The sequence below is a fragment of the Cydia splendana genome, chromosome 15 (genome assembly GCF_910591565.1).
Source record: "Cydia splendana chromosome 15, ilCydSple1.2, whole genome shotgun sequence".
Taxonomy (NCBI): domain Eukaryota; kingdom Metazoa; phylum Arthropoda; class Insecta; order Lepidoptera; family Tortricidae; genus Cydia; species Cydia splendana.
This window is the reverse complement of record NC_085974.1, coordinates 9,462,801-9,478,168: the sequence shown is the minus strand read 5'-3', so window position 1 is coordinate 9,478,168 and position 15,368 is coordinate 9,462,801. Positions and strand designations below refer to the sequence as shown.

Genomic DNA, 15,368 nt, shown 5'->3' with positions numbered 1-15,368 from the left:
GTTCAAGGTGAAAAACATTTTTTAAAGTTGTCTACAAAGCAATTTTGGTTTTGGAATAAGCTAAAACACCTGCAAAAGAAATTGTTTACAATTTTAATTAAAAGTACGCATAAAAACTTCATCACGAAGCGAGTGCAAAGTATTTTAGACATTTCTAGGTGGTGGCGTAGTCTTCTAACGAACTGAACTAAGTATACGTACCTAAGCCAACCCGAAATCTTAGACGCTATTAAAGTTATAGTATACTTCACTCTAACACATTCTCTGCCAGCTATACCATGGGTTTTCCTGTTTGTAGCGAAAAGCGCATACCTACGAGCAGAGAACCGAGAAAGTCTCTGTTTCTAGTTTTTGTTTCGTAAAATTGTAATTCAAATAAATAAGAGCGATTAAAAGTATACATCAGAATATTCAGAATGTCATTTCAAAATGAGAGCGTAGATGCGCTATGTTCTTAAAGCAGATATTTCGTACATCCTTATCACTTGCAGTGAGATAACACACATATTTATTTTTGTAGTGCAGTTACTTACCTAATATTACTGTTTTTATTGTTCATATCGCTATAATTACGCGAAAATAACATCTGATAGCGTATCCGGGAGAGAATAGTAATGAGATTTCATCATCATCTTCCTCCCGTTATCCCGGCATTTTGCCACGGCTCATGGGAGCCTGGGGTCCGCTTGCAACTAATCCCAAGAATTGGCGGAGGCACTAGTTTTTACGAAAGCGACTGCCATCTAACCTTCCAACCCAGAAGGTAAACTAGGAAGGCCTAGTTCTGTTTCCTCACGATGTTTTCCTTCACCGAAAAGCGACTGGTAAATATCAAATGATATTTCGTACATAATTTTCGTAAAACTCATTGGTACGAGCCGGGGTTCGAACCCGCGACCTCCAGATTGAAAGTCGCACGCTCTTACCGCTAGGCCACCAGCGCTCCAGTAGTAATGAGGTTTATTGTATGTATAGTTAATTATTAGCTTGGATTTACTCCATTGGAGTTTTGTTATGCGGTCATATGTGACAATATAGGTAAGTAAGATGCCAAAAAGGGTTGTAAGGGAAGACTTTTAGGGTACCGTAGCCAAAAGGGCAAAAATGGAACCGTCATAGTTTCGTCATGTTCGTCTGTCCGTCTTAGGGGGCAGGGGACTAAGGGGTCGGTATATAAATATCCACTTATGGCATGCGATTTGATAAGTTGGCCTCGAAAACAACTTTATTAAATAAAATATTTTTGATTAAGTGAACACTAGGTATTGAAATTAATAGCTTTGAAAATCCAATAACTAGTCACTTCAGATGAAAAATAATTTGGTGACAGGGTACCTATTCCAAATTATGGTTTTATGTGCAGGGCCAGAGTTACTTCCTCCTCGGTCCTGTCTAGCGTGAGTCGTCCTAAAATACGGCTCTGTGAGCAGTAGACCTCGAGAACCCCCATGGCTCAGCAAATTCAAAATTTTCCGAAAATTGTACCAACGAAAAAATCATAATATGTACCTAATAATCGATCGCCACAAATTTCAGGGGAATCAGTTGAGAAGAGCGAGCTCTGAAACAGGTGGACAGAATAGATATGCGAAATGTCGCTAAGATTGTCTGGAAGAGATCGCTCTTTAGCGATAAGACCGCCTGTTGTCTACCATCGTTTAAGTATTGTGCTTAATTTGTATATCATGTTCTTTTACATATTGGTGAGCAAGAAATAATGAAGAAGGATGTATTGTATTGTCGCTGAAACACGCGGTTCTAAAGTGTAATTTCATAGTTTTTATCAAGGTGACATTACCGGTGCCTGACCTATGATAACCATATGTGAATCAATATATCTGATAACAAAATGCATTCAGTTTGTTTCTCCGTTATCAGTCCCGTGGCAGTATAAAAGGGGGTGCTGGTGGTCATTTCAGTACTGGCAAACATGGCTCGTCTCGTGTTGTGTGCTTTAGCGCTCCTAGTGGCCGGCGGGTCTTGCGACTCCCTCAAGAAGATCTGGCCCCAAAAACCTGGTAAGTCACCACTATTCTCTCATCAGCGATTTATTCAGTTTTTCATGAGATGATTAGGCATTGCTTTATGATAATGGCGTTACATAAGCGTGAATTAAATTAATCAGTCGGAAGCTCATTCTTCTTTTATTATGCTAAAAGCTCATTCTGTCTACTTGGCTTTTATATTTTGCTTGCAATTTATGTACAGTAAATTGTTAATAGTTCCATTAATTATCCGTCCCATTTTTTACGTATCAATTTGTGATTTCAACATTATTCAGCAAACTTATTGAGTGTAATAAGTATATAGTATATCTCTGAGTAATAACATTAAACAATTGTTTTAGCTGACCAGGCTTCCCTCAAGCGTCAGATTGACCTGTCAACTCTCTTCTACCATATCCATGAGCCCCTTCACTACGAGCCACTTAAGACCATTGCCAGTACTTGGGAAATCGAGAAGAACATTCAGCACTACAGCGTAAGTTATTAACTAAATACCCATAACTTCATTCAAGACTAATGAAACGGGTCACTAGTATGATTAAAATGCTTTAGTACGGGTCAAATACTGCTTAGGATAAAGTGATTTATACTAAGACATTTGACATACCTACTCCTGAGAATAAACGATTAAAATTATAACTATGATTATATATTATGTTAGTGTTAAATAATATATCTCCTTTTCAGAATGTAACTGCTGTCAAGATTTACGTGGATCTCATGGAGTATGGTCTACTGCCACGTGCGGTGCCTTTCTCTATTCTTGAAGAATATCATCAGTTCGAGGCTGAGACTCTCTTCCAAGTTCTGTTCTCCGCCAAGGACTACGATACGTTCTACAAGACTGCCGTGTACCTCAGAGACCGTGTTAATGAAAACCTGTACGTTTACGTGCTCACCACCGCCATTGTTCACCGCCACGACACTCAAGGATTCGTCGTCCCACCCCTCTACGCAATCTTCCCCTCTTACTTCCTCAATGGAGAAGTTATGACCACTGCCCAGAGGATCAACACTCACGGCATGCACCTAGTCGAGCACTACCCGATGACTTATATCTGGAACGACAATGTAGTGATTAGGTGGAACGAGACCGTCTGGCCTTACTTCTCTGTCGATTCCCCTGTCTTCTACTGGACTCACGATTTAGCTCTCAACACATGGTACTACAACACCCAAGTGGCTTACCCGAAATGGCTCGCAAGCGAAACCTGCCCCTTGGTGAAGGACTACCGCGGTGAATGGTTCTGGTACTCGCACAAGCAGCTCCTGGCTCGTTACTACATGGAGAGGCTGTCGAACGGTCTTGGTGAGATCCCAGATCTTGAACTGCACGGCATTGTTGAGGAAGGTTACACCCCTGGTCTCCTGTACCACAACGGAATCCCATTCCCGGTTAGGCCTAACCACTTCCACCTTCATCAACAAGACTTCATCAATGAAATTAAGGCTATTGATGTCTACGAGCGTCGTATTCGTGACGCGATCGACGTTGGATACTACATTAACGTAAGTACTTTGTGGAAATTGTTCTTTATTATTTATATTTTATAAAGTTGTTTTTTTTTTAACTTAAATGTATCATTACTTTCTCAGAACTTGGGCGAGCTCGTTAGCCTGCGCACTCCTGAATCCATCGATGTTCTCGGACGCCTGATTGAAGCCGACGCTGACTCTCCCAACACCGGTTACTACAAGGACTTCATCACCCTCTGGAAAGAACTCCTCGGAAACTCTATTGTTCACGAGCACGCTTACCACCAGACGTAAATATTTAATCATTGTTTTTTGCTACTCGATAATTAGTGCCTACCTATATATAAGCATTTTATGTATTTTTATATTTTCCAGTACCGTGCCCCTGGTCCTGCCTTCCGCTCTAGAGCTCTACCAGACCGCTCTTCGCGACCCCGCTCTCTACATGATCTGGAAGCGTGTGTTGAACCTCTTCAACCTGTGGCACCAGCAGCTGCCTCTCTACAAGCCTGAAGAACTTGCTTTACCCACTGTTACTATCCAGAAGGTTGAGACTGATAAGTTGGTCACCTACTTCGAGAACACCTACGTGAACGTTACCAACCACCTGCACATGAACGATTTTGAAAGTACGTTGGAATAAAAAAAACTACGTTTGTTTTAGTGCTGCTCCTTCCATCTATAAATTACTCACTAACTCAATATTTAAATTACAGGGAAGGTGGTCGTTGATGACGTCAGTGTCCTCGTCCAGGTCCCTCGTCTGAACCACAAGGTCTTCCAGATCCGCGTGAACGTCAAGAGTGAAGTCGCGAAGACCGTTCTCGTCAAATTCTTCTTGGCTCCCAAATACGACAGCCACGGCTACGAAATCCCTCTTCACCTGAACACCGAAAACTTCTTCCAAATGGACCAGTTCACTTACGACTGTGAGTAAAATGTAGAATATAATGTATCACTACCTACTTAGCTCCCTTAGCATTTGAGATATTCATACATACATATTTTTACAGTGCCCGTTGGTGAGCACGTTATCAAGCGCGATTCCATCCAGAATATATGGACCATTGACGACTGGACCAGCGCTCATGAGGTCTACGAGAAGGCTGAGAACGCCCTGCACGGCAAGGGTCAATTCGTCTTGAGTCAGGCTCAGAAGATTGAAGGATTCCCTGAGCGTCTGCTGCTTCCTAAGGGTATGTTTAAAATAAAATAAATAAAATAAAATAAATATTTGGGGATATCTCATAGATCAACCTAGCCCCAAACTAAGCAAACCTTGTACTATGGGTGCTAGGCGACGATATGCATACTTATATAAATAAGTACATACTTATATACATATAGAAAACACCCATGACTCAGGAACAAATATTTGTGTTTGTCACACAAATAAATGCCCTTACCGGGATTCGAACCCAGGATCATCGGCTTCACAGGTAGGGTCACTACCCACTAGGCCAGACCGCTCGTCTGATACAAATTGAATAATAATTACCTATACACATCATTACAATTATAATAAACCATCTTATTATCTTAACAATCCTTTCCCAAGTGGGATAAAATTCTATTGAAGTAAGCATCATAATATTTGCGACATATTTATATCCTTATTACTGGTTCTTAGGAAAATGTAACTAAACTGTGTTATTTTCCAGGTCGCGTCGGAGGTATGCCCTTCGTCCTGCTGACTTACATCTCTGAGTACCGCGCGCCCAAGGTCCAACAGGGTACTGGTTTCGACCACGTGGTATCTCCTGGCTACGGCAGCGGAGCTCGCCGCATGAGCGATGAGCCGTTCGGCTTCCCCGTCGACCGTCCTCTGCACCTTTGGCAGATCGAGAATCTGCACAACATCATGTTGGAGGATGTCTTGATCCACCATAAGCCCACCCCCGAGGTTTACGTGCCTCACACCGACACTGCTAACTAAACGTTACCTATATTACTATGGATTAAACCTTTGATACTCAACGTTACATTGGATTTATTGACTGTGACTGTTACAGTTTAGTCTTTAGTGATTTTAGTCAAACTGTATTGTTGAGTAGCGAATGTCACTAATCTGATGTAAATAGTTTGTGAGCGTGTTGTGTTATATATGTATGTATAATATTTATTTGTTACTTATTTTGTGTTTATTTATGTAGAAACCGTTGATTGTATATGTAATAGTATGAATATAGATGAATTATACGAGTCAATATATATCTATGTTATATTTATTTTAGTTAATAAATGCCTGTTGGGTGTTAAAGCAATAAATGGTTACCATCTGAGGAATATTTTTAGTTGGTTATTTTGTTATATAATGCTTAGTATATAATTACCAATATCTTTATAGTACTTATGTTTACAATTGACCCACCATACCGATATTTTAAATAGTATTTTTTGTTATAATAATATATATTAGCTTCACGATCTCTCATATAATTCATATTGCATTTATGTTTAAACCATTTAATAAACAAATGAATACTACGTTTTTCCTTTTATTATAATGACGAACATTCAGATATAAAAATATTGTACCTATCTAACAAGTTATGTTTTTTTTAGCTATCAACTACCTAGTAAGATTTACAAATGCAATAAAAGAAACAGCAAAGTAAATGTATGTAGGTATAAATAAAAAAATTGTTCATCTTCGTTTATTTTTGGTAAAATGTAGGTAATAATACGATAGATATACCACTACAGAAAAATATTGACCAGGGAGGTTACTTGGATTGAATAGTAGTTAGCCTGGGTAATATAAATTCGGAATGATAGTATTATTGTAAACTAATTACTTACTTTAATAACTCTGCCATAATTTCTGTTTTTCCAAAAAAACACAAGCTCCTAATGAGGATTTGTGGAGTATTCATCCTAATTGCAGATTTTTCTAATATGACTTATTCAAGAAATAACAGAACAAAGAAATTTATTAATATAAATTACTAAAAGACATAAACACGAATATAAAACTAAAACTAACTACAATTAAATTAACTAAAACTAAAAATTAAAAATACCTATCAAAATTTGGTGCCCTCGGGAGTAAGAACAGAAGTAAATACGTACCTAATTATAATTTAAAAAATATCTTATTTGAAGGATAAAATAATAAAGTAGAATAAGATTAGTAAATTAACAACAAGTGATGTACGATTGTCATCTTGGCTAGGCCCCCATTTTAGGTTGATCATAGACGGACTGCGTTTCATCTGCAGTATCTGCACCGTCTGCAAGTCGGCGCAAAATAAGAAGCAGTTCGGTTGCATTCGGTTCGTTTCGGCAATCGGCCCGGAATCAGAATCAGAATTGTTTATTGCACTCATATTAGTATACCTACAGTTCTTAAAAAACTACTTAGTACAGTTCCACATGAACCCTGTAAGAGTGTAGCAATATACTTAACACTAACTTATGAGATAACATGCAACATAGGCATAAGCCAATTCCTAAGGGCTAGTGTATGATTTATAATGGTCTCTCTTGTAACCTTTTTTCCAAACTTATCTGTGCCGGTAACGTTATTCGTCCATATTTTCGTTAAGGGGCTACCCGAGGTTTTCATCGATTTTTGACAGGTTTTGAATCGTATCTCCTTTTTTTGCACTACAGATAGAATTATAAGAAAAACGGTTATCGGTTTTATAATCTTTTATCTCCGGTTTTGTCTACCGGATTTTGAAAATAAATGAATACTTATTTTTTTATGAATTTTTTAAACATTGTCTAAAAAACACTTTTTTCGTATCTAGTCCATGTAAGATCCTTCACTACAAGTGAAGGATCTTACATGTACGAAATCTACATATTTGGGTTCGTCTTTGCCGTCTCGAAAAACGTGTCCAGGGTTAAAATTTTAAAGTTATGGCCAGAAAACCAGTTTTTTAGCCTAAAATTGTTCAAGTTTGATGCCAAATATCTCGAAGACAATGAACTTTGAAGTAAATATAGGATACTATATTGCTTAAAGCAGCGGTCGGCAAACAGCGGCCCGCCAACCTCTCACTTGCGGCCCGCGTGGGGTAGCCCCTTAAAAAAATCATTTAATGTGTAGTACGCTTGTTTTACTAAGTAAGTTTTGAATGCATTTTTAATGTGTAGTACTCTACTTATTTATTTATTTCTTTGATTTCGTTTGGGATATTATTATATATTTTTATGGCCATGCCAAAAGGCCCTTTAATCCTTTATGGATCATTACTATCATTAGGATATAATCATCAGCCTTAGAGCGAGTTTAAATTATATTTTTGTACTGAGTACCTATACCTACTACAGATGTACCTAGTGTATAATTATTTTCTATCGTATTTTCACGAAAACTTACGAACGTGTCTTGCTATTTCAGTCAGTCTCGATACAAAAAGTACTGACATTGACTGAACTAGCATGAAAAATATGAACGTTTCCGAGAAAATGCGATGGAAAACAATTATGCAATACATCTGTAGCTCCTTAACCTTAAGAACCTTAACAGTAAGCACATTGATTTGATATCTATGTATCTATACATATAATAAAGCTGAAGAGGGTCGAAAGTCTGTACATGGAAGTTATTTGAAAAAAAGTTGGCTGGGGATACTTAGAATCTATAACAGAACACGTTCCAACAGTTTTTAGAATTTTTGTCTGTTTGTCTGTTTATCTGTTTGTCTGTTTATTTGACCGCGCATCACGTGAAAACGGCTGAACGGATTTTGATGAAATCTTTACTAATCTGTCGAGAAAATCCCCGGCCAAGTTATAGGCTATAAAAATTCAACCCCTAAAAGGGGGGGTAGCCACAACACTCGATTGACTTAAGTTTTCCCCTGAATCTTATGGCGCTACTTAGGAAAGAGGTGCAAACTTTTTTCAAATATGTGCTACCACTATAGAGTACCGTGGTAAACTAACCGATGGCGCTGAATTTGATACGTTGTGACATGAATAAGCCACTGAGGAAGGATTTTGTCAAATTAACTCTAAGTTTAGAAGACCGTACGGATATCAACAAATTTAATAGAATAATGATTTAATAATACAACAAAATTAAACGACAATAAATTAATTGCCACACATTGCACAGCGCCATCTTTTGGGGAACTGAGTAAACATTAAGTAGGTAATCAAGAAAACTAAAAATGATCATACTAAAAAAAAATTGTAAAATTGAATTGAAAAATTTTCGCGCTCGCTTCGCTCGCCTTTTCAATCAGTTTCTAAGACATGACAAAGGTGACATTCGGGTGGCGACTGCAGTAGCATTACTCTGTTACAACGTTACTGCTGCAGCACAGTCAATTTTCGTGATAAAATGATGTGACTGATTTCCATACTAAAAGTAAAAATGTACAACTGTCTATCAAATTGCGTTTTTATATCGAAAAATTTTCGCGCTCGCTTCGCTCGCGTTTTCAATAACATTCTAGGATATGATAAAGGTGACATCGGGTGGCGACTGCAGCAGCATTAGGTACTCTGTTGCAACGTTACTGCTGCGGCACTGTAAATTTTCGTGATAAAATGATGTGTCTGATTTCCATTCTCGGCTGTAATGCGGCAATGAACTTCACTCAATTTACCAAAAAAAAAAACAATGTAATCTTGATGACCTTAGGGAGAGGGGGCGCCATGGTCTAGAAATGCTTTGGGCATCAAAATATCTTAATCCGGCACTGGTTGTTTGCGGAGTCAAACGATTTGGGACTCGCAATTTATACGCATTTTATACGCATTACCATGCCTTCCCGAAAAAAATCGAATCATTCGCGAAAGTCTCACAACGCATTGAAGTTACAAGGGGCACGTGGTCTTCCTCAGGAGTCTGAAGAAGACCACGGTGAGTGGCGCTCTAGCCAGGCAGGCAGGCCGCTTCGCTTTCGCTCGCGCGCGTATACCTTACTGTATCGTCCGATATACACCTAATAATACTATTCTGTCGTTTAAATCACGTGTAAAATTTGAATAAGGGCGAAAAACACTATTGATTTTGGAGTGTAGTTTTATTTAGTGGTACCTAATTGTAAAATATTTTATCTGTACTACAGTCCTCTAGCATATTCATCTGTCAACTTTACTTCAAGTTCCGCCTCCAGGGGAGAGGGAGAGAAATTAGGATTAGAAATTAGCCGCTTACTGATACAGACCGAATTGCACGCGGGCGGAGCCGCGGGCACAGCTAGTAATAAATATACCGGGTGTGGCCTGTAATATGAGCAAAAAAATTAACTGTAGGCTGTACTCTTCATACTGACCAACATTTGTTCAACGACTTTTAAAAATAACTTGTGGTTTGATTGATTGATGTATTAAAATACACTTTAAAGTTTATTCTAAGATGCAATGTATTGCGAATTTTGTTATGTTTAAGGCGTGACAAGCAACGTGAATCACAATGATAATATCATATTATGGCGAGGCGATGGCGTCCATTGAAGCTAATATTTATGTATGAAAAATAGGGAGTCTAAATACTTCATAATTTTTAAAAGTTGTTGAACAAAAATGTCACCGTTTAAGGAGTACAATCTATGTTTTAATTGTTTGCTCGTGTTACAGGCCACACCCGGTATATCTAAAGGTAACGATGTCGCTAAGGTTGTCTGGAAGAGATCGCTCTTTAGCGATAAGACCGCCTGTTATCTACCATAGTTTAAGTATTGTGCTTAATTTGTATATCATGATTTTTACATATTGGTGCGCTATAAAGAATATATGTATTGTATTGTACTGTCGCTGAAACACGCGGTTCTAAAGTGTAATTCATAGTTTCAATCAAGGTGACATTACCGGTACCTGACCTATGATAACCATATGTGAATCAACATATCTGATAACAAAATGCATTCAGTTCGTTTCTCCGTTATCAGTCCCGTGGCAGTATAAAAGGGGGTGCTGGTGGTCAATTCAACATTGGCAAACATGGCTCGTCTCGTGTTGTGTGCTTTAGCGCTCCTAGTGGCCGGCGGGTCTTGCGACTCCCTCAAGAAGATCTGGCCCCAGAAACCTGGTAAGTCACCACTATTCTCTCATCAGTGATTTATTCAGTGTTTCGTGAGATGATTTGGCATTGCTTTATGATAATGGCGTTACATAAGCGTGAATTACCTAAATGAATCAGTCGGAAGCTCATTCTTATTTTAGTATGCTAAAAGCTCATTCTGTCTACTTGGCTTTTATATTTTGCTTGCAATTTATGTACAGTAAATTGTTAATAGTTCCATTAATTATCCGTCCCATTTTTTACGTATCAATTTGTGATTTCAACATTATTCAGCAAACTTATTGAGTGTAATAAGTATATAGTATATCTCTGAGTAATAACATTAAACAATTGTTTTAGCTGACCAGGCTTCCCTCAAGCGTCAGATTGACCTGTCAACTCTCTTCTACCATATCCATGAGCCCCTTCACTACGAGCCACTTAAGACCATTGCCAGTACTTGGGAAATCGAGAAGAACATTCAGCACTACAGCGTAAGTTATTAACTAAATACCCATAACTTCATTCAAGACTAATGAAACGGGTCACCTAGTATGATTAAAATGCTTTAGTACGGGTCAAATACTGCTTAGGATAAAGTGATTTATACTAAGACATTTGACATACCTACTCCTGAGAATAAACGATTAAAATTATAACTATGATTATATATTATGTTAGTGTTAAATAATATATCTCCTTTTCAGAATGTAACTGCTGTCAAGATTTACGTGGATCTCATGGAGTATGGTCTACTGCCACGTGCGGTGCCTTTCTCTATTCTTGAAGAATATCATCAGTTCGAGGCTGAGACTCTCTTCCAAGTTCTGTTCTCCGCCAAGGACTACGATACGTTCTACAAGACTGCCGTGTACCTCAGAGACCGTGTTAATGAAAACCTGTACGTTTACGTGCTCACCACCGCCATTGTTCACCGCCACGACACTCAAGGATTCGTCGTCCCACCCCTCTACGAAATCTTCCCCTCTTACTTCCTCAATGGAGAAGTTATGACCACTGCCCAGAGGATCAACACTCACGGCATGCACCTAGTCGAGCACTACCCGATGACTTATATCTGGAACGACAATGTAGTGATTAGGTGGAACGAGACCGTCTGGCCTTACTTCTCTGTCGATTCCCCTGTCTTCTACTGGACTCACGATTTAGCTCTCAACACATGGTACTACAACACCCAAGTGGCTTACCCGAAATGGCTCGCAAGCGAAACCTGCCCCTTGGTGAAGGACTACCGCGGTGAATGGTTCTGGTACTCGCACAAGCAGCTCCTGGCTCGTTACTACATGGAGAGGCTGTCGAACGGTCTTGGTGAGATCCCAGATCTTGAACTGCACGGCATTGTTGAGGAAGGTTACACCCCTGGTCTCCTGTACCACAACGGAATCCCATTCCCGGTTAGGCCTAACCACTTCCACCTTTATCAACAAGACTTCATTAATGAAATTAAGGCTATTGATATCTACGAGCGTCGTATTCGTGACGCGATCGACGTTGGATACTACATTAACGTAAGTACTTTGTGGAAATTGTTCTTTATTATTTATATTTTATAAAGTTGATTTTTTTTAACTTAAATGTATCATTACTTTCTCAGAACTTGGGCGAGCTCGTTAGCCTGCGCACTCCTGAATCCATCGATGTTCTCGGACGCCTGATTGAAGCCGACGCTGACTCTCCTAACACCGGTTACTACAAGGACTTCATCACCCTCTGGAAAGAGCTCCTCGGAAACTCTATTGTTCACGAGCACGCTTACCACCAGACGTAAATATTTAATCATTGTTTTTTTTACTACTCGTTACTTAGTGCCTACCTATATATAAGGATTTTATGTATTTTTATATTTTCCAGTACCGTGCCCCTGGTCCTGCCTTCCGCTCTAGAGCTCTACCAGACCGCTCTTCGCGACCCCGCTCTATACATGATCTGGAAGCGTGTATTGAACCTGTTCAACCTGTGGCACCAGCAGCTGCCTCCCTACAAGCCTGAAGAACTTGCTTTACCCGCTGTTACTATCCAGAAGGTTGAGACTGACAAGTTGGTCACCTACTTCGAAAACACCTACGTGAACGTTACCAACCATCTGCACATGAACGATTTTGAAAGTACGTTGGAATAAAAAAAACTACGTTTGTTTAAGTGCTGCTCCTTCCATCTATAAATTACTCACAAATTCAATATTTAAATTACAGGGAAGGTGGTCGTTGATGACGTCAGTGTCCTCGTCCAGGTCCCTCGCCTGAACCACAAGGTCTTCCAGATCCGCGTGAACGTCAAGAGTGAAGTCGCCAAGACCGTTCTCGTCAAATTCTTCTTGGCTCCCAAATACGACAGCCACGGCTACGAAATCCCTCTTCACCTGAACACCGAAAACTTCTTCCAAATCGACCAGTTCACTTACGACTGTGAGTAAAATGTAGAATATAATGTATCAATACCTACTTAGTTCCCTTAGCATTTGAGATATTCATACATATACATTTATTTTTACAGTGCCCGTTGGTGAGCACGTTATCAAGCGCGATTCCATCCAGAACATATGGACCATTGACGACTGGACCAGCGCTCATGAGGTCTACGAGAAGGCTGAGAACGCCCTGCATGGCAAGGGTCAATTTGTCTTGAGCCAGGCTCAGAAGATTGAAGGATTCCCTGAGCGTCTGGTGCTTCCTAAGGGTATGTTTATACTGAATAAAATTGAATAATAATTACCTATACACATCATTACAATTATAATAAACCATTTTATCATCTTAACAGTCCTTTCCCAAGTGGGATAAAATCTTATTGAAGTAAGCACCATAATATTTGCGATATATATTTTATCTTTATTACTGATTCTTAGGAAAATGTAGCTAAACTGTGTTATTATCCAGGTCGCGTCGGTGGTATGCCCTTCGTCCTGCTGACTTACATCTCTGAGTACCGCGCGCCCAAGGTCCAACAGGGTACTGGTTTTGACCACGTGGTGTCTCCTGGCTACGGCAGCGGAGCTCGCCGCATGAGCGATGAGCCGTTCGGCTTCCCCGTCGACCGTCCTCTGCACTTGTGGCAGATCGAGAATCTGCACAACATCATGTTGGAGGATGTCTTGATCCACCATAAGCCCACCCCCGAGGTTTACGTGCCTCACACCGACACTGCTAACTAAACTTTACCTATATTACTACGGATTAAACCTTTGATACTCAACGTTACATCGGATTTATTGAATGTGACTGTTACTACAGTGTTGTCTTTAGGATTTTAGTCAAACTGTATTGTTGAGTAGCGAATGTCACTAATCTGATGTAAATAGTTTGTGCGCGTGTTGTGTTATATATGTATGTATAATATTTATTTGTTACTTATTTTGTGTTTATTTATGTAGAAACCGTTGATTGTATATGTAATAGTATGAATATAGATGAATTATACGAGTCAATATATATTTATGTTATATTTATTTTTGTTAATAAATGCCTGTTGTCTGTTAAAGCAATAAATAGTTACCAACCTTGAGTAATATTTTTAGTTGGTTATTTTGTTATATAATGCTTAGTATATAATTACCAATATCTTAATAGTATGTTTATAATTGACCCACCATGCCGATATTTTAAATAGTAATTTTTGTTATAATAATATTTATTAGCTTCAAGATCTCTCATATAATTCATATTGCATTTATGTTTAAACCATTAAATAAACAAATGAATGCTACGTTTGTTTCTTTTATTATAACGACGAAAATTCAGATATATAAATATGGCACTATCTAACAAGTAATGTTTTTTTTACAAATTGGCCATCGATATACACTAATATTTGCTAAAACAGACAACAAGAAACATCGCACCCTTCCTTTATAGCTACCAGTCGCGATTAGTTAGATTTTCAAATGCAATAAAAGAAAAAGCGATAAGAAAATTGTATATAATTTAAAAAAACTATTTAACTTCTAAGTTGTAAGTATTATACGACAAAGTACCATTAATATTCAGATATAGCTACTAATACAGAAAAATATTGAACAGGGTTACTTTTGGATTAAATAGTAGTTAGGCTGGGTAATATAAATTCGGAAAGACTATCTTTCAGGTATTATTGTTAACTAATCACTTTAATAACTCTGCCATCATTTCTATTTTTCCAAAAAAATACAAGCTTCTAATGAGGTTTGTGGCTATCATCCTAATTTTAGATTTTTGTAATACGACTTATTCAAGAACTAACAAACACAAGTTGTACAAAATAAGTACCTAATTATAGTAAAAAAAAATCTTATAATAATATTAGTAAACGGAAAAATCATTTATTTGTATTCAATATATATACATTGGTACTACTAAACGAAATTCATAACTAGCATAAATCTAAAATAGGCCCTTAATGGTTTATTAGTAAATTAAGAACAAGCAGTTTAAGTTTTAAAATAATAATATAAAACTCAAAAAGAGCCTAAATGGAGGGGTTGAAGAGTGGAAAGATATAGAGATAAAAATACCTAATGAGCCTTCAAAAAGTACTAGGTATTAAGCATTTAAAAAAAACCTTTTTATAAATTTAACTTATGCGATTGTATGCCCATTATGACTACATAATGGGCTTACAATCCACTAGGCACCTATTCCAATTGTAAATTAAATAATAAATAAAATAAAAACATACGGCGCGATTCGGGAAATGAATTAAAGATTAACTAGATGCGATATACGGCATAAGGTACCTTTTGCCGTGGAACGTCACATAACTTTACTATCGATAGGCACTTTTTGTATTTACCATTATGTCCATTATTATTATTACTCTCTTATGAAAATGTTTCAGCTATTTTGGCACTTGATGCCATCTCTTAGCGCACTTATTTACTAAAATGGGCTTTACAAAATTTGTATAGATGGCGCTGCGCGTGTCTT

General features: G+C 38.2%; 2 protein-coding genes across 3 annotated transcripts; both read left to right on the top strand.

Moving 5' to 3' along the window:
* Positions 1 to 1,915: 1,915 nt before the first annotated feature.
* On the top strand, positions 1,916 to 13,917 carry LOC134797530 (acidic juvenile hormone-suppressible protein 1-like). 2 transcript variants are annotated; one of them, XR_010145093.1, is made up of 9 exons: positions 1,916 to 2,018; positions 2,348 to 2,481; positions 2,694 to 3,515; positions 3,603 to 3,772; positions 3,858 to 4,111; positions 4,199 to 4,411; positions 4,496 to 4,678; positions 5,144 to 5,541; positions 13,742 to 13,917. XR_010145093.1 is itself a non-coding variant. In XM_063769805.1 (8 exons), the coding sequence occupies exons 1-8, from the start codon at positions 1,931 to 1,933 to the stop codon at positions 5,416 to 5,418; spliced, it is 2,139 nt and encodes a 712-aa protein (XP_063625875.1). In that variant the 5' UTR covers positions 1,916 to 1,930; the 3' UTR covers positions 5,419 to 5,695. The 2 variants fall into 2 exon arrangements, 1 of the variants encoding a protein (XP_063625875.1); XM_063769805.1 differs by lacking the exon at positions 13,742 to 13,917 and having other exon boundaries at positions 5,144 to 5,695.
* On the top strand, positions 10,350 to 13,644 carry LOC134797529 (acidic juvenile hormone-suppressible protein 1-like). Its single transcript, XM_063769804.1, has 8 exons — positions 10,350 to 10,476; positions 10,810 to 10,943; positions 11,157 to 11,978; positions 12,065 to 12,234; positions 12,322 to 12,575; positions 12,663 to 12,875; positions 12,964 to 13,146; positions 13,347 to 13,644. Exons 1-8 carry the CDS (start codon positions 10,389 to 10,391, stop codon positions 13,619 to 13,621), a joined length of 2,139 nt encoding a protein of 712 aa, XP_063625874.1. The 5' UTR covers positions 10,350 to 10,388; the 3' UTR covers positions 13,622 to 13,644.
* Positions 13,918 to 15,368: the final 1,451 nt, after the last annotated feature.